At 33.3% G+C, this 23,179-nt stretch overlaps 2 protein-coding genes across 2 annotated transcripts; one reads left to right on the top strand and one right to left on the bottom strand.

Annotated features, from left to right (window-relative positions):
• Positions 1–1,821: 1,821 nt before the first annotated feature.
• On the bottom strand, positions 1,822–2,280 carry LOC123665863. Its single transcript, XM_045600098.1, has one exon. The coding sequence runs from the start codon at positions 2,278–2,280 to the stop codon at positions 1,822–1,824; it is 459 nt and encodes a 152-aa protein (XP_045456054.1).
• A 9,714-nt stretch (positions 2,281–11,994) lies between these two features.
• LOC123665862 lies at positions 11,995–15,110 on the top strand. The gene is made up of 3 exons (XM_045600096.1): positions 11,995–12,016; positions 13,898–14,101; positions 14,917–15,110. Exons 1-3 carry the CDS (start codon positions 11,995–11,997, stop codon positions 15,108–15,110), a joined length of 420 nt encoding a protein of 139 aa, XP_045456052.1.
• Positions 15,111–23,179: the final 8,069 nt, after the last annotated feature.

Raw genomic sequence — 23,179 nt, 5'->3', positions numbered from 1 at the left:
GAAAAATGATCGGTTGTTTTTTATATGTATGGAGCCGTACCCGCGACTTCGTCCGCGTGGATTTTAACAAAAAAGTTATTGTTCAGTTTTCAGAATTATAAAATAGACATATTTCTAAAATAAAATAAAAGAAGCTTAAGTTACTCCTTATTACAACAGCTATCTGCCAGTGAAAGTCCCCATTCAGAGATTAGTCGGAATAAACAGACAGGCAGGAAAACAGACAGAGAGACAGATGGACAAAAATTATAAAAAATGTCATTTTGGTATATGAACCGTGTATACATCCATATGCATTTAGTAAAAAGCGGTTATTTTAATATTACAAACAGACACTCCAATTTTCTTTATTTGTATAGATGTATACATTTGTTTGCATAAGATTTATAGTTCAATACATCTAAGTGTACGTAAATGTGGGCTTGATATTGTAAGAAATTGTGAGAGCATTTTCTATAAAATCAAACTTAGGAGTTAGGACATACAAATCGTACCATTTTAGGAACATAAACTCGGAAATTGAAGAAATTCATATTTAAGCAGTACCTTGATGAAAATAGTGTGTATTGTGTAATGTTGAAGCTTGTATATTTGTATATCATATTTTGGAACTAGGCAACACACGCGGCTCCACATGATTTAACTATTATTGCTCTATTTCCTTACTAAATAAGAAATTTTAAACAATATTAGAAAATGTTGAAATTAGTGTGTTGAAACTAATAAAAATTTCAATTGTATTATATTAACGACTAGCTGTGCTCGCGACTTCGTCTGCGTGGAATACTTAGAGACTTACATGTTCAACGTGATTCTTTAAATTGGCATATTTTTTTATTTATGAACCGATTGACATGAAACAAACCCTAAATGTTAAGCTAAGCTTGCCACAATATATTAGTAAAAACCAAATCTAAATCGGATAAGCCGTTTTTGAGATTGGCGTGCACAAACGCACAAACTAAAATTCTGACAATCATTGTTTGTCATGACATCACTGTTTTGGGTTAGGACCCATAATATATAATTTGCATTGATAAAGGTCCCAATAATATTTTTTTATCATATACCTATCTTAGATGTACAGACAGCGACCCGTTACATTTTTTATAATATGAATGATAAGATAAGTAAATTAAGAAGTGACTTAGATTTAATAAGTCACTTCAATGCATCGAAAAACAATACGTAAGAGCCTCACTAATCAATATTTAATAAAAAAAGAAAATTGCTAGCCAGCGGACCCCCTTTATAGAAAAAGTCCAACAACATACTACAATAGTTAAATTTTACCAAAATAGTCAATTGACAATCTATAAAATCGATTATAACCCAATATGACATAACTAGCTGGGCCACGCGGATTCACAAGTATTAATTTGAGGACAAAAATATTCTATAGCCTTCCTCGCTAAATAGGTTATTAAATACAAATAGAAAATGTCAACCAGTAGTTCCTGAAATCAGCACGCTTAATCAAACAAACCAACGTTTCAGCTTACAGAATAACAACTACACTTCTAGGCGGTGTGTCAAGATGAAACGTAGCCCAGGTTTTAAGTTAGACCTACAGAATCGTAGCAGTTAAAGCTGTCTCTAATTACGTTTAGTAGATTTTGCGCGTTACTCGAACAATTACATGGGCAAAAACACAATTTTTTTAAAAAATAATTGGGTTTGGGTTCCTTTGCTGTCATGAAAAACCTTATATTTTAATTTTTGTATTCAAAAAATTATATTTAAAATAAAATTATCATTAAATAATAAAAATATACTCATGTAGATAAGAATTTATTTTAAAATTAAAACCTTATTCTAATATCATTTAGAATTTGATAGCGTTCCTTTCTTATTGATAACCTTAATAATATCTATTAAGTGATTAATTTCTATGGCTTTGTTAGCTATTTGCTCATATGCATTTATATGTTCCATGGGTTTCCAATCTTTGTAGAGTCTTTTCATCGTCACTGCTATATCGGACATCACATTGAACTTGTCCAGTAGATCACCGACAATGAAACCAAATTCAAATGTCGTGTAGTTTGTATAATGCGCCTTTATTAATTCCGCCCTTTTCACTTTAGTATCACTATCTCTAACAGTTTCATACATAAGTCTGAAAAGTTTCATTTTCATACTATCATCTTCTGATCTAGTCTCCGTTTTCTTAACTTCATCTGTATCTGGCATTTGTAACATTGATATGCCAACGCGTCGATTGTTAGGTTTACTGTCTTTTAATAATTTTATTTTCGTGCCCCATGACAGTTCATTCATAATGTTTATTTCGTTTGATGCGTATTTTGAATATATTTGGCCTTCATCTGGAATATTATTTTATATTAGCTGGTATATGCACTTTAAATGATTTTTTATTGTACAATTTTAGTTAGTCAAATAATTCAGCCTATTGCAGTCCATTGCTGGAATAATTCAGGTATTTTATATTTATCTAATTTTAGTATTCGGTTCAAATTAAATAAAATGAATACATTTACTTCGTCCTAAGGTGGTTTAAACATCGTTAAGAAATCTCAAAATTTGTTGTCATATTAATTTATTTGTGTTAATTTGTATATGTTTTTCTTATGCATACACATATTTTCATTGAATTAGTGTTGTAACTAATTATACTCATGCGAATAAATCGAAATAAGTATAATAATTATCACTTTACAAAATTACAAAAAAGTATTTATACGTGAGTTGATTTGAAATTGAACAAAAAAAATTACCGACCGTCAATCATGTTGACAATTTTGCAAAATTAAATCCGGCGTATATACATTTTTAATAATTCATTATTTTGCAAAAACAAAAGCAATAATAATTTTTTTTAGTTGTTGTCGCCAGTAGAGCAAGCAATTTATACATATAATAAAATGGTAGGAAAAGCAAAACTGTACATTGAATATTTTTTTTAAAGAATACTTGGGGTGTGATTTACAATGGATACCGCAGCCAAAAATATAGTTTTTAGAATTTTTGTCTGTTTGTCTGTTTGTCTGTATGTATGTCCGGGATAAACTCAAAAAGTACCGCATGGATTTACTTCAAATTTGGCACGAATATTATTAAGAAGTCGGGTCAACATATAGGCTACATATTATCATGCTATCACCTACCGGGAACGAGCAGTGAACCTTTATTTTCTCAACGCATTCTGTAACAACGTGTAATCTAACGACGCATATTTGAATGTTGTTGTTATTATGTTAATAACGTAATAAGTAACTAAGCCGATAAACATAATTAAATGAATATAAATAGACAAGACAATTTTAAAGCAGCGCCATCTATGAGATTTTTCTGGAGATATGAAATGTAAAGAAGAAACGGGTAAATGAATGTTATTTTAAAAGTTATATCGTAGGTATTTTTGGTGCTGTTTAGCGTTCACGCAGACGACGTCGCGGGCAGCAGCTAGTTATCTATAAAAGTATAACTTATGTGGAATAATTGTGACGTTTTTTCTAAAAAGGAAGGCAAACACCGTAACCTTAGCGTATTAACATATATGATAATAATTGTTTGTTTTCCGAATAAATTATAATTTATAATAGATTTTCATAACGATTTGCCAATTGGTCATTGTAACAAAATCAACAAAATTTGTTACATTTTAATATACTGATGTTAAGTTAACACAAAATTATCGGTCAAAATTATTTTTTTTAAGTAGCCAGGTGGTAAAATATAATAACCCTAATGGTTAATTCAATTTAATTTTTTTAACCGATGGGCGTGTGTGCTGTGTGGTTACGGCATTAAAGTATATAGCCACCCCCTCTCTTCCCGTGGGTGTCGTAAGAGGCGATGAAGAAATAACACAGTTCCACTACCACCTTGGAACTTAAAAAGCCGACCGCTGGCGGGATAACCATCCAACGGATGGCTTTGAAATACACAGGTCGAAGACGGGCAGCAGCGTCTTCGGTGCGACAAAGCCAGCCCTGCGGTCACCAACCCGCCTGCCCAGCGTGGGCAAAACACATGAGTTCACGCCATTTTTGGCATATACCTAATAGGCCTATGTCCAGTAGTGGACTGTGAAAGGCTGATGTGATGAACCCATGGGCGTGTGATGTCTATAGGTATTAAATATACATAACAATATATACATATGCAATACATAAACATACATTTTAATTAGGCAGATTAGACAATTTACCCCGACATTAAGAAAAATGATTACGAAATATGGATAATTAATTATGATTTGTTTCAAAAGGAGACTCAGGAAAGTCAGTATCATGACTCAATAAACGGCAACAATTGCAACGAAATCGTAACGAAGTTGTTTTATAATCACATATAACACGCATAATTGTGTTTGCTCACAAACGAAAAAAAACCGACTTCAATTTCATCGACGAGTAATACAACGTAGATCGACGAAAAAATAGTCAAGTAACTACGCGTTATCAAAGATTACTCAAAAAGTAGTTATCAGATCTCGATAAAATTTATATGTGACCACATGATAAACGCCAGCTTTCGATTAAATTAAAAATTATCAAAATCGGTACACCCAGTAAAAAGTTATTGCGGATTTTCGAGAGTTTCCCTCGATTTATCTGGGATCCCATCATCAGATCCTTGTACCAAACTAGGGATATCCCCTTTCTAACAAAAAAAGAATTATCAAAATCGGTACATCCAGTAGAAAGTTATGCGGTATAATACAACGTAGGTCGACGAAAAAAGCGTCAAGTAAAAACGCATTATTAGATATAACTCGAAAAGTAGTTGTTAGATCTCAAATTTTAAATGGGACCAATTGACACACATTTCGATTAAAAAAAATTGTCGAAATCGGTCTAACCGGTCAAAAGTTCTGATGTAACATACATAAAAAAAAAATACAGTCGAATTGAGAACCTCCTCCTTTTTTGGAAGTCGGTTAAAAATATATGTATTCACGGTTTTGCTTTTTAAATACCAAACTGACGATAAAATTTGATGTAACAGTTTTTGTTATATTTATATAATTGTATATATTTTTTTCTAGTTGCAATTGTAAATTTATTTGTATTTTCAATAATAATAATTATTGTAATAAATTAGATGCCGTGTGGTGTTGGCCGAGTAGGATAGCACCACCCAGTGCCCAGTATCTTCCAGTGGGCGCAGTAAAAGGCGACCTGGCTCAAAATCATCAGAGTCCTGAAGAAGGAAACTTTTATTTAAAACCCGGAATGGGGTCTCCGTCAAGCATTCGTGGCATTTTTTTAAAATGCGAAAGAGTCCTGCAGCGAACTGGCTCCACACGTATCGACTCGTCGTTTCTGTGGGCCTAGCCAGTGAGGTCGAGAGGGTGGCGCAGAGCTTAGGCAACTCTGCGTTTTCCTGAAAATTATCCTAGGCGACACAGTGTCTGTTTGACACTGTATAAATCGTCTGCTAATAGACGGAATAAGGCGAATGATAAATGATGAATAAATTGGATATAGACACTATTATATATATATTGAAGCGCAAGGCACTATAAGTCTATAAAATTATATTTATAAATGAGTGTTTGCTATGAAAGAATCTGAAGTTGGATATAGGTATATAAAACTCACAGAAGATTAAGGTAAATAACTTGTGTTCTTGTTGTTGGGTACAATGGCCAGAGCTCCTGGGGTTAAGTTTTGTAACGTGTTTGCTATAACGTCTAGATTTGCAAGCGTCCGTAGGCTATGGTATCCGCTTACATCAGGAGCACCTTATGTTTGTTTGCCACATTCTTAGTTTAAAATAATTATTATTGATATTTAATAGTTCATTAATAACATAATTATATTATTTTTTCAATAAGAACACGATATAATTAACAGAGTTTTAAAATCTTTATTAATAATACTATTAAACGTACAATATTTGTTTATCAATAATATACACATATATTTATAATAGTCTTCTTAAAAGCAGCACTACAGGATTTACTAAAATTTATAACGTGAGAGTTTATACGTTTCCAAAATCTTGTCTTGCTATATCTTCTATTTTGTAGATGTTATTTGTCCAAGCAGTATGGTTATCAATTTTAAATTTATCATTTAAATTTTAAAAACTGTAACGTCTTCTGTTAAAAAAATTCGTTATTATCAGGAAAGAGGTTATAAAAAAACAATTTAAAACAAATAATATAGGTTCACGGTAATTCACGAAACGAAAAATGGTGGCGTGAAGTTAGACAACTATTTACAAAATAGATGTACTGAAGTCTTATTTCTGGAAAGTTACCTTAACTCGAATCAACAAGTTGTCCGTGTTTTACCAATAGTAATCGATTTCCCAGCCGTAATCTATCGGCCACCACCGTTTCGTTTTCTTCTTTTTCGTAGTCGAAGACTTTAATAAATTTTCAACGTATTTATCCATTTTTATCATTTTCCTTTTCGTTGTTTTTCTCGACGAACCGAACGCGTATTGAGATGGTATACTCGCTCCACTGCTGTATGTCACCGGTTCTACATACTCCACTTTTAACTCGGTCTCTATACGATATTTTCTTTCGATCTCATGCAGCATTTTTGTTAAGTGATCAACTTCCCAGTAATGGTGCTCTATCTCTTCCAAGTAAAGAACTAATTCCATAAGGTACAGTCTCTGCCTCATGTAGTGACTTGTATTGTATTTGTCGACCATTCGCCTGAACTTTTCCTGTATGGTGTACATAAGGTAACCGATTTCGAAAGGTGCGTTTTCAGACGATCTCTTCTTGATAGTCAGTAGATTGTCTATCTTATATGTGGTGTGCTTTATAATGTCGGCTGTTATGTCCAGTATAGTATTAGCTGATTTTAAATCGGCGCCTCTTATTGTGTACTTGAATGGTTGTTGGTTTGTTGACTCCTTTACATCTGTAACATTTTTTCTGTTTTAACTCCCGGCGAAAAAGGAAGAGTGTCACAATTTTTCTCTGTTTGTCTGTGCGTTTGTGCAGGCTAATCTCAAAAACAGCTTATCCGATTTAGATGTAGTTTTCATTAATATATTATAGTAAGCTTTACTTAACATTTAGTTTTTGTCTCATGTCAATCGGTTCATAAATAAAAATGTATTGCCAATTTAAAGAATCACGTTGAACCTGTAAATACCCAAAACGTGGACGAGGTCGTAGGCACAGCTAGTTTTAAATATATTAATTTATAGATGGACCTTTCATCAACTGTTATCTTAAATGGAACCAGAAAACAGAGAGGTCGTTAAACAGAAACTTCTATGAAAGAATTCAAAAGATGGAGTTTGAGAGAAAGTATTAAAATTAGTAATTTAAAATTAAAAAAAAGACTATAAATGATTCTATCATGTTTTGTAGACTAGGTAAGTTAAAGGCCGTACGTTAGACAGCCTTTGACAAGGAATTATTCTGACTTTATAACATGAACTGTACTATATAGTTTACTGACAAAATGACATACGATGAAAATGATATCATTTCTGACAGTTACATTATAATCATTTTTCACATTTGACCTCTTCTGTAAATCCCAAGATCGGGGGTTTGACATTCTAAGTCTAGATCTAGTCTAAATAAGTAAGTAACGTTTATAGTCCATAATATATTATTTATATTATTATTGAAGGAGCGATAGCAAACTCGTGCTGATTAAAAACGCATGAACCATGCGTCAATCTTGCTTTTTGATTGACTTAAAATTAAGAGGATCTTAATTCAATTGTATTTTTTTTTCTGTATGTTACCTCAGAACTTTTGGCTGGGTGGAACAATTTCGATGATTTTTTTAATCGAAAATTGGTGGTTTATGATGTGGTCCTATTTAATTTAATTGAGATCTATCACGTACTTTTCGAGTTATATCTGATAATGCGTATTTATTTAACTATTTATGCGTCGACCTATGTTGTACTATACCGAAAAAAAAATTCACTGGGTATACCGATTTTGATGATTCTTGTTTTAATCGAAAACGGATACTTGTTTTGTAGTCGCATTTAAATTCTATCGAGATCCGATGAACGCTTTTTGAGTAATCTTTAATAACGCGTAATTTACTTTACTAGTTTTTCGTCTACTTACGCCGTATAGTTATAGTTATACGAAAAATATTTCGATGTATTGAAATCGGTTTTGTTTTATCGTTTGCGAGCAAATACAATTATAACCCAAAAGTTCCGAGATCAAAGCTTTTGAGTCCCCAGATTTCGCAGCGAATGGTTTTTGTTAATGGTAGTTATGAGGTTTGTAGTTTTAAAATTTTAAAGTTGTGAATACACAATTTTATCGAACATTTCATAAGCCTATCGAGCATTTTAACTAATGAACGTTATAATTGTTCTACAAGCTTTTTTTTTATGGATGAGACCGTAACAATATATTAGTATGCATTTTTAATGTGTATAACTATAAAAAGTTGGACTTGTATGAATAAAAAAATCAATATACGCCTTAGAAATATTAAACAACGTACGTGCGAAAAATAGTAATGTGATTACGTGGAAAAATATTAAAATGAAATAAATATTTTGATGGGATTTTAAGCCAACTTCAAAAGAAGAAGTTTCTCGATTTGACTGTATTTTTGGATCTTACTCCTTAAGAATCAATTTTCATATAAGGGTATGAAAAAAATGTAAGGAGTAAAATCTATTGAACGAATGACCTCGTTATGTTTCTCATAGCGCCATCTCTCGCATATCTATAGGCGTAACGACGTTTTCTAATAACGCCATCTCGTCGTAACGTATCGTACGTTATCTGATTTGTTTATTTACCATTGTATATCTCTTTTTTTGTGCCTATTTAGACAGTCGATCTGAGTGCCTAGTGCGAGTTTTGTTTGATTCGTCTCGCAATAACGGTCGTAAAGGGGACTGTCCATTTTCGGCGCAGCGTGAACAGAATTCAAACAAAAAACAAATATACCAAAAATTTTCATATATTAAATCATGATTATTCGTGATTTTTACTTGACGTACGAACCCGATTAGTAAAACAAAAATAACAAAAACTAAAACCTTTTTGTAATTATCCACAAAAAAAAAAAACAAAAAATGAAACACCTGGACACAAAACTATATCATTTTTCTAATTCCTAGTTGTTAGTACTACTAACTTAATATATAATTATTATTCTCAGTGACTGTCCACTCGGGGCTGAAACCCCCATACAAAGTGGACAGTCCCCTTTTAACTTTATTTTGTATGAAAAATTCGGGATTTCAACGTAGTTCTCGCGTTTACCGCTAGATGACTCTGTATCGATTGTATCGTATAGTATTCTTTATCGTCTAGGCTGCACTGTTTAAATTCCCATGCAAAATAAACTTCACGTATAGACGCGTTTCTGTCGTGTTTCTGTGAATAACACTCACACTTGGCACTCTCCAGTCGTGCGTCGGAGCTGATACACACTTTTTTATTCTTCAAATGTTTTTCTCGTTTTATTAGTTTAGCTATTGTTCTATGTTTTTTTTTTTTGCTAATTTGCAATTTTAAATACAGTACAAAATAAAAGTTTTCAAAGCAATCATTATAGTATATCAATGTATAATTTATTTAATTTTCTGTTTCACTCTTTCTATATAAAAGGATAACTTTAAAAAAATAGATAAACATATTTAAAGTTCTAATACTCACATAATATTATTAAAAATATTGATAAGTTTAGATTCTGTGAACTTAAGTACAACATTTTAATGTTTTGTGTTTAACCGTTATCAACACTATAAATGAATCTAATTACATTTTTCTATTAAACTCAATTAAAATCGTTATTGTAATTTTTATCGGAATTTTATTAAAAATAAATGTAAAAAAAAGATAAGTTTAAAAGAAATGTTAATATTCGCAGTTGTTGCTATTTTTTGTAAGTTTACTTTTGAGATATCATTTATAGATTGTATTCATATGTAGTATAATTTTAATACTAACCAAGCAAAAGTTATAAATAACAACTTTATACCAAGAGACTTCAAAAGCACCTTGGAATCGTCACTTTACAAATTAATTTTTTTAAGTGATTATTATTTTCATAATTGTGTTTGCTCGCAAACGAAAAAAAAAAAACCGACTTCAATTACATCGACGAGTAATACAACGTAGATCGACGAAAAAATAGTCAAGTAACTACGCGTTATCAAAGATTACTCAAAAAGTAGTTATCAGATCTCAATAAAATTCATATGTATGTCTGTCGTCATTCTTATCAAAATCGGTACACCCAATAAAAAGTTATGCGGATTTTCAAGAGTTTCCCTCGATTTCTCTGGGATCCTATCACCCAATCCTGGTTTCCTTATCATGTTACTAAACTAGGGATATCTCCTTTTCAACGAAAAAAGAATTATCAAAATCGGTTTATCCAGTAGAAAGTTATGCGGTATAATACAACGTAGGTCGACGAAAAAAGCGTCAAGTAAAAACGCATTATTAGATATAACTCGAAAACTAGTTGTTAGATCCCAAATAAATTTAAATGGGACCAATTGGCACACACCACCTTTCGATTAAAAAAAATTTGTCAAAATCGGTCCACACGGTCAAAAGTTCTGAAGTAACATACATAAAAAAATATATATATACAGTCGAATTGAGAACCTCCTCCTTTTTTGGAAGTCGGTTAAAAAGGGAATCTACCACCAATTCGGAATGTAGATTCTGCAGAGAAGAATCGGCAAGAAACTCCGCAGTTACTCTTTTGAAAATAATATTTTATTTAAACTGTGTTTTAGAACAAAATTAATAACATGTTGCATAAAACACAGCGTCACTAAGTTAGGTATATACCGCATAATATTTTCAGAATTTAGTGTGCAAATGAATGTGTAACTTTAAAAATCTATATTATTAATAAATAAAATTAAAGTGCCTGTTGTAAATGCATATGGATGTATACACGGTACATATACCTGTCTGTTTGTTCCGGCTAACCTCTGAAACGGCTACACCGATTTTGATGGAACTTTCGCTAGCAGATAGATAGCCTAATTTTAGTTTAGAAATTTATTTATTTTATAACTCTGCGAACTGACCAAACTATTTTGTTAAATTTCACGTGGATGAAGTTGCGGGCACGGCTAGTGAAATATCTTGTACCTACTGCTTTACTTTGACACATGAGCTGTCCGACTGGGAAAGTACCTCGACCATAAACCATGCAGAAGAACAGAACTAAATAATACTGCTTTTTGTGGGGATTGGGGATAGGGTCGGCAACGCGCTTGCAATGCTTCTGGTGTTGCAGGCGTCTATAAGCTACAGTAATCGCTTACCATCAAGTAAGCCTTACGCTTGCTTGCGACCTAGTTGTACAAAAAAGTGTGTGTACTTATGTACGCACGATAGAAGTTATACTTCATTACTACTACATACACACTTTTAACTACATTAAATAAGTTATCGCATTAACTTATACGCCACTTATCGAGTAGCAACCTCACAATAAATAATAAAAACTTCTTCTTCACTTACAAATTATCATATTTATACGTCAACAATCCCGCCAATACATGACAAAGATGGCGACTGACCAGTGAGAAAATTTAACTGAGGTAGGGCACAGCAGGAACCTTACAGAAGATCACAGCAAAATAATACTGTTTTCAAGCATTATTGTGTTCCTGTTGGTGAGTAAGGTGACCAGAGCTCCTGGGGGGATTGGGGATTGGGTCGGCAACGCGCTTGCGATGCTTCTGGTGTTGCAGGCGTCTATAAGCTATGTTAATTGCTTACCATCAGGTGAGCCGTACGTTTGTTTGCCGACCTAGTGACATAAAAAAAAAACTTCAGGGTGTCGGTTTTTTGTGGCGTTGTTCGCGCATATTGTAAAAATTTATTCTCATACTTTTTCCCAACGCGTGAAACTGTATAACTTCGAAAATCTAGGACCCACCATATTATTATGTAGCATAAGTATTAAAAATATTACTTGTTTTACCTACCCAGGTAGTGGAATATCTGTGCTTGCTCAACAGGCTCCTAAACAACTACCCTGGTATGACTGGCCGGATAGATTGATGTTTAAGCATCTTATTAAAATGACGGCAGAGTTGGTTAAAGGTGAGAATGAATGTTCATATGCTGTATGGTTACGGCGGTTTGAATACAGCCATCCCCTCTCTTGCCTTGGATGTCGTAAGACGCGACTAAGTGATAACACAGTTCCATTACCACCTTGGAACTTAAAAAGTCGACCGATGGTGGGATAACCACCCAACTCATCATTTTTTCATCATTTCAGCCTATACAGTCCACTGCTGGACATAGGCCTCCACAAGTTCACGCCAAAAATGGCGTATTCGTGTGTTTTGCCCATAATCACCACGCTGGGCAGGCGGGTTGCTGACCGCAGGGATGGCTCTGTTGCACCGAAGGCGCTGCTGCCCGTCTTCGGCCTGTGTATTTCAAATCCAGCAGTTGGATGGTTATCCCGCCATCGGTCGGCTTTGTAAGTTCCAAGATGGTAGTGGAACTGTATTCATTATCATCCTGTATTGTATATTTCATAACCACCCAACTGCTGGCTAAGAAATACACAAGTCGAAGACTTTTCGGTGATAAAAATCTCTATAAATAAATATGTCAATAAAAACCTATGCAATGTATTCTATCTTATTCTCTCGCCGTCTTAACGAATTTTCCTTTCATCGAGCTCAAAATTACAACTTTTCTCAAGCAGTTTCACTTGAAAGACTGTATAGTCGATAAAAGCCGGATATAATTTATATATATATATATATAAAATTCTCGTATCACAATGCTAGTCACCATACTCCTCCGAAATGCCCGTTACGATTTTTATAATATTTTGTGTGCATATATATTTACAATATATATCATATTTCCTTCCATATAGAGTTAATTATTTTTAAATTATCCTTCCCAGGGGTATTTATAGGTTTAATATGAAAATAAGTTTTTTTTTTGTGTTTTTCCTTTTATTTTATTTTTTCACGTTTGTTAATTTAAATTTTAAACGGATGGATGGTCGTAATTGGCCTTTTTGATTATCTTTCATTCTTGTTTGTTTTATAATTTTTTCTATCCTCTATACTATCCCTTATAAGTAAATAAATAATAATATCGGGTAGGTCTGAGAATCGTCCAACAACTATTTTTCATAAACCTAAGTTATAAGAGGGGGATTGAGGGGTTAATAACATGTATGGCAAAACAATATTTACGGGGTCAGCTAGTTACATATATATTTAAAACTTTAAGAGGATGATTCACATTTTTGTAGTACATGTATGTAAAATATGAAATGAGAATGCGTTAATAAACTAAAGATTGCCTGGCGCCAATATTAAAGTAACGAATAGTTAAAAATTTAAACTAATCAGCCTTATTTAGCATATAAATATGTTTAGCATATTTATTAAAATATCTCTTTTTAGTCTAGTTGTTTGATTTTTTCCACGATTATCTAGACACTCTTTAGCCTGTAATATCCCACTGCTGGGCATAGGCCTCTTTCTCCAATGTAGGAAAGGGATCAGAGCTTAATCCACCACACTGTTCCAGTGCGGGCTGGAGGATATATTTGCTACTATGAGAAACGATCGCTATCAGGTGTAAATGATAACAACCGGACCCGATGGCTTAACGTGCTCTTTGAGACACGAGGAGACCCACAAGCACTGCCAATACAAATGTTTGTCACGTGTGGGGATCGAACGCGCAACCACCAGCGCAACAGCCAACACCAGTGCTGTGACTGGTACGCCAACGAGTCGTGAATTAAATTATTTATTATATTTTAATTATCTAGACAGATATCCTCGAAACATTAACTCGTTGTGGCCTATGAAGACATCGGTAAAGAAATTATCTGCTTAATCTATAGAGAAGAATCATCCCTCAATAGAAAGAGAACAACCTCTATAAAGGAAGATGTTTAAGGATTTTGAAGTAATTTATTGCAAAATATATTTTTTTCAGACGCCACATATAAACTTCGACACGCTGAGAAAATAAAGGATATGCACAGTCACAGTATTACCTACGAGTTGGGTACCATAGCCGCTGGTATACAGGAGAGGTTTCAGAGGATGCTGAAATTGTACAAGAAATATGCAAACTTAAAAGATTTTGAAAAAGCAACATATACAGTGCCTGAAATCATGAACGCCTACCATCTCATGCGTAAGTATATGAACTAGCTGAACCGGCAAACGTTGTTAGCCATACGGCTAGTCAGCCAGTCAGTCAGCTCAGCCTATTGCAGTCCACTGCTGGACATAGGCCTCCCCAAGTTCGCGCCGAACATCCCAGTTTTCCGCAATCCTCATCCAGCCTACAAACGGGTAGAGACAACATTATTACAAAGGGGTATAAAAAATTCCGTGCATACAAAGTACACATGTCAGAAGTGAAATTTCTTTGGCAAATTAATTTTTAAGTTTCGTTTATATTTATACAAATCTAAAGCTTTAGATTTCCGTTCCAGCGCCATCTAGTTAGTTTGCAATGTAATTCTATCGATATTAATGTAACCTTTGTAGTTTATACAGTACACGCTAGGTGGCTCTGTTGTTCGAAAAAAACGTTGCACATTTTCGTGACGCTAATATCATTATTATTGAGTTTCATCCGTAAAAAAATTACCTTTATGCGCCTAAAGAAATTTCACTTCCAAAATTACGGACTGTTCTTAGACCTAAAAGATATACTCAAAAACTTTAATGAAAATCGGTCTATCTGTTTCATAAAAATCGGTCCAGTCGCATCGGATGAGTTCTATAACAAACATATATGTGAAAAATGCTGGATTTTGTACTATTCAATCAAAAATACATTTTTTTTTACCTAAGTATTTCCTAAGGATTGCAGAAAACCGGGATGTCTAGCGCGAACTTGGGGAGGCCTATGTCCAGCAGTGGACTGCCATAGGCTGAAGTGATGATGATGATGATGATGAAGTATTTCCTATTTCTTATATTTTTGTCTTTATATTTTAGAGGGTGATTACAACGAGATTCGTTTAGAAAAAAGTCTCTTTCATGATATAGTTAAAAAGCATGAAAGCACCCACACCCCAAAGAAAAGGTTACCAACCAACCAAATGAAGAAACAAACTACGCCAACGGGACCAAAACAACCATCTGGGGGGAGGAAGCAGATGAAGTGGTCTGTGAACAGAGATATGTACTAGGGGAACAGAAGTTTCAAGGAGCTTTTGTGGTCGCTTACATTAACATTAAGATGATAGCCGCCCGACGGACGTTCAGTTTATCTTCTGAACTTTCTGATTTGTGAATTTTAAATAATCATAGCGTTTTCTGAATACTTTTCTTAGTTAATCATTTCAAAATTACTTTCTACAAAGTAGTAAAAAAAAAAACTTCAAAAAAATGCCAATTTAGTTGGTTCAGGTGGCTATAGATTTTTACGCTATTAACACGCTTAGCGATTAATTCTTATTCACGCAATTAGATTGTAAAGTAACTCATCGTCATGTTAAATTACAATTTACACACATATTTCTGGAGTATAATTTAGAACAGTATCTATAAGATTAATACCTGAAGAAAAAGTTGGTATCTCTTTTTACGAAACTTGCACGGACGGAGGAGTGTGAAATTTCGCACACTTATAGTTTATATAGAGGAGTGCAGAATGCTACTTTTTTTTTGCATAAATGTACATTAAATCATTAGAAAAAAACATTACACACGCTACTATGTATTTGACACACACACGCATGTATAGTCTTTGACAACAGAATCTTAATAATTTTCCTACTTTAATTTCAATTAATTATGGTCGAATTTTGATCACTACGACCACTAATATATATTTAAATATATTTCTAGAATAATTTTAACTGTACTCTGTTGTGTCATCAATAAATAAATTATAAATTGAAATATATAGGTGTAGTTTCGCTAGTTTTGTTTTTATGCAACTAAGTCTTCCAACAAACGGCTCTCTTTAATGTGATATTCTGTAAGGTCGAGATACCTCCCCAGTCGGGTTATTGCAGATTTTGAGCTGGATATTTCCAGCTGTGGCATTTCATAGTTTCATCTCTTACAGTCTGTTACTGTGGGGTAATGATACAGATATTGAGACTCTGTTTATTTTACAATAATTGTGTTTACTTACAAACGCAAAAAAAAACGTTAAGAACTAGGACATTGAAAGATTAGGAGAAGAGAGTGGTAAAATAATTTACTGCCGGTATAGATGAAGTCTTTTTTATATGAAACGAATTAACGTACGATGTGTAACAAAGGCAATATAAAAAACTGAGGGTAAATTAAAAATTGATACAAATTACAAGATTGAGAGTAATTGCTTCTCAAAAACTAATAGGCGCTCCAACAGAAATACTAACAATTGCAAGTAAGGTGGTGCGAGGTAAACGAACTGATATCAATGGTAGATCGAGCAGAATAGTTGAATTTATAATAATGATCTAACTTTATCTACATGCTTTTGACTTGTCAATTAAGATTACCATGTCATTTATTGTAGGGCATAGTAGAAAATGTCTAACTTAGTTTAGAGCCACATATAAACGTTTAAGTCAAATGCACATTTTATTGAAATGAATTGTCTTTAGAATTATTTTGATTTGAAACTCGATGAAATGAAAAATGTTTCACGATAAAGAAAGAAACATATAAATGTATAGGAGAAAATAAGATAGAATTAGTAGATTATTAACCAAGAGGATAAAGCAGTGTCATCTGTCGCGGGTGACGATTTAAATCACGAGTGAAGCGAGGGACTTAAGACGAGTCCTGAGTGTAGCGAGGGATTTAAGTTCACCCAAGACTAAGACAGCTTTATCACCGAGGAAAATACTCTACTTTTCGTAACATTAGCGAAAAAATTAACACAACAATAATATGAGATAAGCATTTATTAAAAATAATGACAATTAAAAGTTAACATTCTAAACATTGGTCCAATTTAATAATCATAACTGCATAATAAATGGGTATTCCTTTTTCAAAAAGATGTATAATGCTTTATATACAAACTCAATGGTGTAAACACAGATGTAGTTTAGTATAAATTTCGGTAAGTATTCCAAATTTAAATCACATTTTCCCCCTAGAGGATGAATGAAATTCAGTACAATTTTCTTTCCCTGTTTTTAACAGATTAAAAATGACTATTGTTGTGTTCGCTTTTTGTGGCATAGAATGTCACTTTTTTGAGCAAGTGGTAGGAAAATATTATTACAGCTCATGCATGGCGCATACGACCTTTTCACGAAACGTGATCATCGTCGATAGAACAAATCGCTACTGCCTAATTCCTCGATTTTTGAGAAGTTTCACTCCTGCGGTGTATGAATTGCACATACACACTTTTTTATTTATTATATTAGCCACCCCTCTCTACCCGTGGGTGTCGTAAGAGTCGACTAAGGGATAACACAGTTCCGTTACCACCTTGGAACTGCAAAAGCCAACCGATGGCGGGATAACAATACAACTGCTGGCTTTGAAATACACAGACCGAAGACGGTGCGAAGCCCAGCGTGGTGACTATGGGCAAAACACATGAGTTCGCTCCATTTTTGGCGCTAGCTTGTGGAGGCCTACGTCCGACAGTGGACTGTACCGAAGTGATGACGATGACTTTTTATTTTATTACTGTTAAATTTAGAAGGAGAACCGTTTCATAAAACTAAAATAAATTTATCTAAAAATATTTTTAAAAACTTGCTTCTATTCTGCTTGTGCTGTGTGGCTACGGCACCAAAGAATATAGCCACCCCCTCTCTTCTCGTGGGTGTCGTAAAAGGCAACTAAGGGATAACAAGGTTCCACTACCACTTTGGAACTTAAGAAGGCGACCGATGGCAGGATAACCATCTAACCGCTGACTTTGAAACACATAGGCCGAAGACGGGTAGCAGCGTCTTAGATGCGACAAAGCCAGCTCTGCGGTCACTAATCCGCCTGCCCAGCGTAGTGACTATGGGCAACACACATGAGTTTACGCATTTTTGGCGCGAACTTGTGGAGGCCAGCAGTGGACTGCAATAGGCTGGAATGATGATGAGTCCATTCTGAAACTGGTTTGATGTAGTACCTTATCTTATTACTATAGTCTTTAGATGCATGCAACACCAGAAACACGTTGCCGATCTGACCCTTGACCCTCCCCAGGACCTCTGGCTACCTTATCCAGCACAGGAATACTACGCTATCTAAGAGCCGTATTATTTAGCTGTGATTTTCTGTATGGTTGTTTATACTTGTTGCTTAATTTGAACTACTATACTGCTCCGCCAAGTTCCAGATTATTAACAGCACAAAGATTTTATTTGCAATAGCTGATGCGTATTTTTAGTCGCTCTTACGACGGTTTACATGGGACGGTGCTTGTTAGCTAGTAGCTACTTTGGACAAAAGCTGCATCCTACAAAAGCAATTGCCTCCATTTCCTGACAATGTAATAAATATTAAAAAAAAAACATATTGATTAACAATAATATTTCGGTTATGAAAAAAACCGAAAGCGAAAACATGGAAAAAACTAATTATTGAATCGTTATTTTAATTACTTACGTTATCGCTAATACTGTTTTACAATTGTTTTCATTATTGGTCATCAAAATGAAAATGTGACAAGTAGAAATGAAATTTTCAACCAATTTATATATTTTTATGTAAGTATTAGCTAAATAAGTCCATAAGTCCTTAAGTCCTTATATATTGTTATGAAACAATTTGAATTTCGAAAGAATTTTGCTTATAGATATACAATATAGTTGGTACACCTAATGAGGAGCGATTCCCGTACCTTAAAGACGTCTGCTACACCAGAAGCATTTAAATCGCGTTGCCGACCCTATACCCGATTTCCCCCAGGAGCTCTGGTAACCTTACTCACCAACAGGAACACAACATTGCTTGAAAACAGTATTATTTAGCTATTATCTTCTGTAAGGTTCCTTCTTTGCCCTACCTCAGTTAAATTTTCTCACTGGTCAGTCGCCATCTTTGTCATGTATTGGCGGGATTGTTGACGTATAAATACGATAATTTGTAAGTGCAGAAGAAGTTTTTATTATTAATTGTGACGTTGCTACTGGATAAGTGGCGTATAAGTTAATGCGATAACTTATTTAATGTAGTTAAAAGTGTGTATTGTGAACGAATAACTATAATTTGAAGTGAGAAATAAGTGTTGCATTGAGTGTTTTCAGTCTTTGTTGGAACGAAGTTCCTTACGGCAGGCTTGACATTTGGCTGGGCGACCGAACTGAAAAAAATGTGATACTAAAAACCGTAAGAAAAATATATAACGGAAGTGACCTAATATCAGTCACACGACTGTATTATATGACGTTTATAAAACTAAAATATTACTAGTAAACTTTTTTTAAATTATTTTTTATTATTATTATTTTGTTTGATTTATTTTATTTTACGGTATTTGTGGTTAATTAAAAACCAACAAAATTAGAAAAAATCAAGAACTAGAAAATATATACAAAATTCAACAAATTTTTTTTCAAATTGTGTTGCTTCTATACAATCCGAAGGAACTTCGTTCCTACCTGATGTCTCATGACACCATATAATTTTAATATTTATTATCGGGACGCATTTTCATTTCGTTGAGTTTCAAATAACAACGATTTTAAAGATGTTTCACTTCAAAAATGATAACCGCTAGGAAACTCGCTTCCACTTAGAAAATAAAGTTCATGACAATCGGTCCGCGAGACAGATTGACGTCAGACTAATAACACATTATTTTTGTGTCGGGATTTAAGGTGATCATATTATCGGGATTTAAGGTGTCATATCATCATATCGTGAGTATGAGTCTTGAGATTTCATTTATTTTGCATTTGGGTATTTAAAAATAACTCTTACATATGGAATTCTTATCATAACTTATCATATCGCTATCAGACTATCAGTCAATTGACATTGAACATCTTTCGTAATCACCGATATGTTGGCACACATATTAATATTATATGTAAATGTGACAGAAAAAAAAATAAACCCAATAAATTCTTTAGGTTTCAAATGCGCATTTTACATAATTTTATCAGTCCTTGAGAAATATTTAATCAAAATTTTTTTTATAGAAATTTATCATGTTTTATCTATATGCACAACTTTTGAACAACTGCACCGAATTTTATTTTATTTTTTTTGCGTTCATCATCCTTATTAAAAAAAAACAAATTAAAAAAAAAACATATACATATACACGAAAAAATATGGCGTTACGAATTTCACCCGGTCAGCTCGTTTATTTCATTTATCACTCGAACTAAATAGTCTAAAATACGAACAAGACGTCATCTTCATCCAATAGTATGTTAAAAATAAATCGCGAAAGGGTTGGATGGAAAATTCCTGGCCAGGCAACATTATGTTCGGCAAAAAAAAAACCGCCATTCAAATCAGACTGTTAGCAGGCAACCCTATATATATCGTGTTCGCAACGAAGCAGCGCTCATTTCGATGTAAGATTTATTTATCAAACATGTGTAGCCTAGAACTAATACAATATATGTAAAAGGTATTTCTTTAAAAATAAACTAATTGCTTTGCTCTGAAAATAAAGTTTTTATTTCGTTAAATTTTAATTTACACACCCTCACATGAAAATACAGAAACCACAATTTATGTTTATTATTTCTAACTCTTACTTTATTAATTATACTTTATTATTATTATTATTATACGTCTTCATCGGCCACCATACTTTTAAACGACTTCCAAAAGAGGAGGAGGTTCTCAATTCGACTGTATTTTTTAACCGACTTCCAAAAAAGGAGGAGGTTCTCAATTCGACTGTATTTTTTTTTTTTTTTTTTTTTTTTTTTATGTATGTTACATCAGAACTTTCGACCAGGTAGACCGATTTCGACAAATTTTGTTTTAATCGAAAGGTGGTGTGTGCCAATTGGTCCCATTTAAATTTATTTGAGATCTAACAACTACTTTTCGAGTTATATCTAATAATGCGTTTTTACTTGACGCTTTTTTCGTCGACCTACGTTGTATTATACCACATAACTTTCTACTGGCTGTACCGATTTTGATAATTCTTTTTTTGTTGGAAAGGGGATATCCCTAGTTTAGTACCATGATAAGGAAACCAGGATCTGATGATGAGATCCCAGAGAAAACGAGGGAAACTCTTGAAAATCCGCAATAACTTTTTACTGGGTGTATCGATTTTGATAATTTTTACTTTAATCGAAAGCTGATGTCTATCATGTGGTCACATATAAATTTTATCGAGATCTGATAACTACTTTTTGAGTAATCTCTGATAACGCGTAGTTACTTGACTATTTTTTCGTCGATCTACGTTGTATTACTCTTCGATGTAATTGAAGTCGGTTTTTTTTTCGTTTGCGAGCAAACACAATTATTATTTTTTATGTATGTTACTTCAGAACTTTTGACTGGGTGGACCGATTTCGACAATATTTTTAATCGAAAGGTTGTGTGTGTCATTTGGTCCCATTTAAGTTTATTTGAGATCTAACACCCACTTTTCGAGTTATTAACCGACTTCCAAAAAAGGAGGAGGTTCTCAATTCGACTGTATTTTTTTTTCTTTTTTTTTATATATGTTACATCAGAACTTTTGACCGGGTAGACCGATTTCGACAAATTTTATTTTAATCGAAAGGTTGTATGTGCCAATTGGTCCCATTTTAATTTATTTGAGATCTAACAACTACTTTTCGAGTTATATCTAATAATGCGTTTTTACTTGACGGTTTTTTCGTCGACCTACGTTGTATTATACCGGATAACTTTCTACTGGATGTACGGATTTTGATAATTCTTTTTTTGTTGGAAAGGGGATATCCCTAGTTTGGTACCGTGATAAGGAAACCAGGATCTGATAATGGGATCCCAGAGAAATCGAGGGAAACTCTCGAAAATCCGTAATAACTTTTTACTGTGTGTACCGATTTTAATAATTTTTAATTTAATCGAAAGCTGATGTTTATCATGTGGTCACATATAAATTTTATCGAGATCTGATAACTACTTTTTGAGTGATCTTTGATAACGCGTAATAACTTGACTATTTTTTCGTCGATCTACGTTGTATTACTCGTCGATGTAATTGAAGTCGCTTTTTTTCGCGCGACTACTTTTTTTTTGCGTTTTTTTTGCGTTTTTTATTTAAGCTAGTAGTCGCGCGACTACTAGCTTAAATAAAAAACGCAACTCACTACCTCATTATAGATTATATAATTATTTTAATCATTTAATTACTAGACAATGTAATAATAATTAGATTACAATAATAAAGATAGTTAATTTTATCTTTAATTTTTTTTAATTAATCTTTTTCCTGTTTTTTTACGGCTTACGAATACATATCAAGTTTATCATGTTTTTTTTTTTGGTATCAGTCTTAATCTCTTTGTACACATTTCTGTTTTTACAATGTCTCGTGATACAAGACATAAGTTGGGACAATTTTTGATAACGTGAAAGACAGAAATTGAAATAAATAATTGTATTTGCTCGCAAACGAAAAATTGACTAGCCCGTCGCATTGGAGCAGATTGTAGTGAGTCTGGGTGTAAAATGTGTATTTATATTTGTATTATTTTTATGTATATTTATAAGAAATATATTTAGATATAACAGTAGACTGTAACACGAGCATTAAGTTGCTTAACATAGGAACAGACGACCGTGTGTGTATGTTATAAGATATTAATTTTTATATATATTAAAAAAAACTGACTTCAATTACATCGACAAGTAACACAACGTAGGTATACGAAATAATTGCCAACTATATACGCGTTATCAAAGATTACTAAATAAGTAATTATCAGATCTAGATAAAATTTAAATGGGGCGTTAAGCATCACTGCATCAGATTTTGATTAAAATGAAATCATCAAAAGTGGTACACCCAAAGCAATTATTTTACCGTAACGTTGGTCGACGAGAAAATAAGTAAATACGCATTATTAGATATAACTCAAAGGTACTTGTTAGATTTCAATTAAATTTTAATGGTAATAATAACGTGACAAGCAACTAATGCTTGTGTTATAGGTAACAGCTGGCTGGTATAGCTACATTTTTTTTCGATAAATATTCTTATAAATAAAACATATAAAAACATATAAATAAATATTATATTACACCCAGACTCGGGGTGGGAATCGAACCCACAACCCTCGGAGCAGAAAGCACTACAAACTGTGCCAACGGGCTAGTCAAATGGGTCAGATGGGGATAA

The sequence above is a fragment of the Melitaea cinxia genome, chromosome 25, assembly GCF_905220565.1.
Source record: "Melitaea cinxia chromosome 25, ilMelCinx1.1, whole genome shotgun sequence".
NCBI lineage: Eukaryota > Metazoa > Arthropoda > Insecta > Lepidoptera > Nymphalidae > Melitaea > Melitaea cinxia.
The sequence above is the reverse complement of the archived record's forward strand: the minus strand, read 5'-3'. Positions and strand labels throughout refer to the sequence as shown.

Bases quoted from the DNA above. Each gene is read 5' to 3' on its own strand.
- LOC123665863 (XM_045600098.1), bottom strand. From the start codon at position 2,280: ATGAATGAACTGTCATGGGGCACGAAAATAAAATTATTAAAAGACAGT.
- LOC123665862 (XM_045600096.1), top strand. From the start codon at position 11,995: ATGACGGCAGAGTTGGTTAAAG. The intron at 12,017-13,897 runs GTGAGAATGAAT...TATTTTTTTCAG, and splicing joins GACGGCAGAGTTGGTTAAAG to ACGCCACATATAAACTTCGA. The intron at 14,102-14,916 runs GTAAGTATATGA...TTTATATTTTAG, and splicing joins GAACGCCTACCATCTCATGC to AGGGTGATTACAACGAGATT.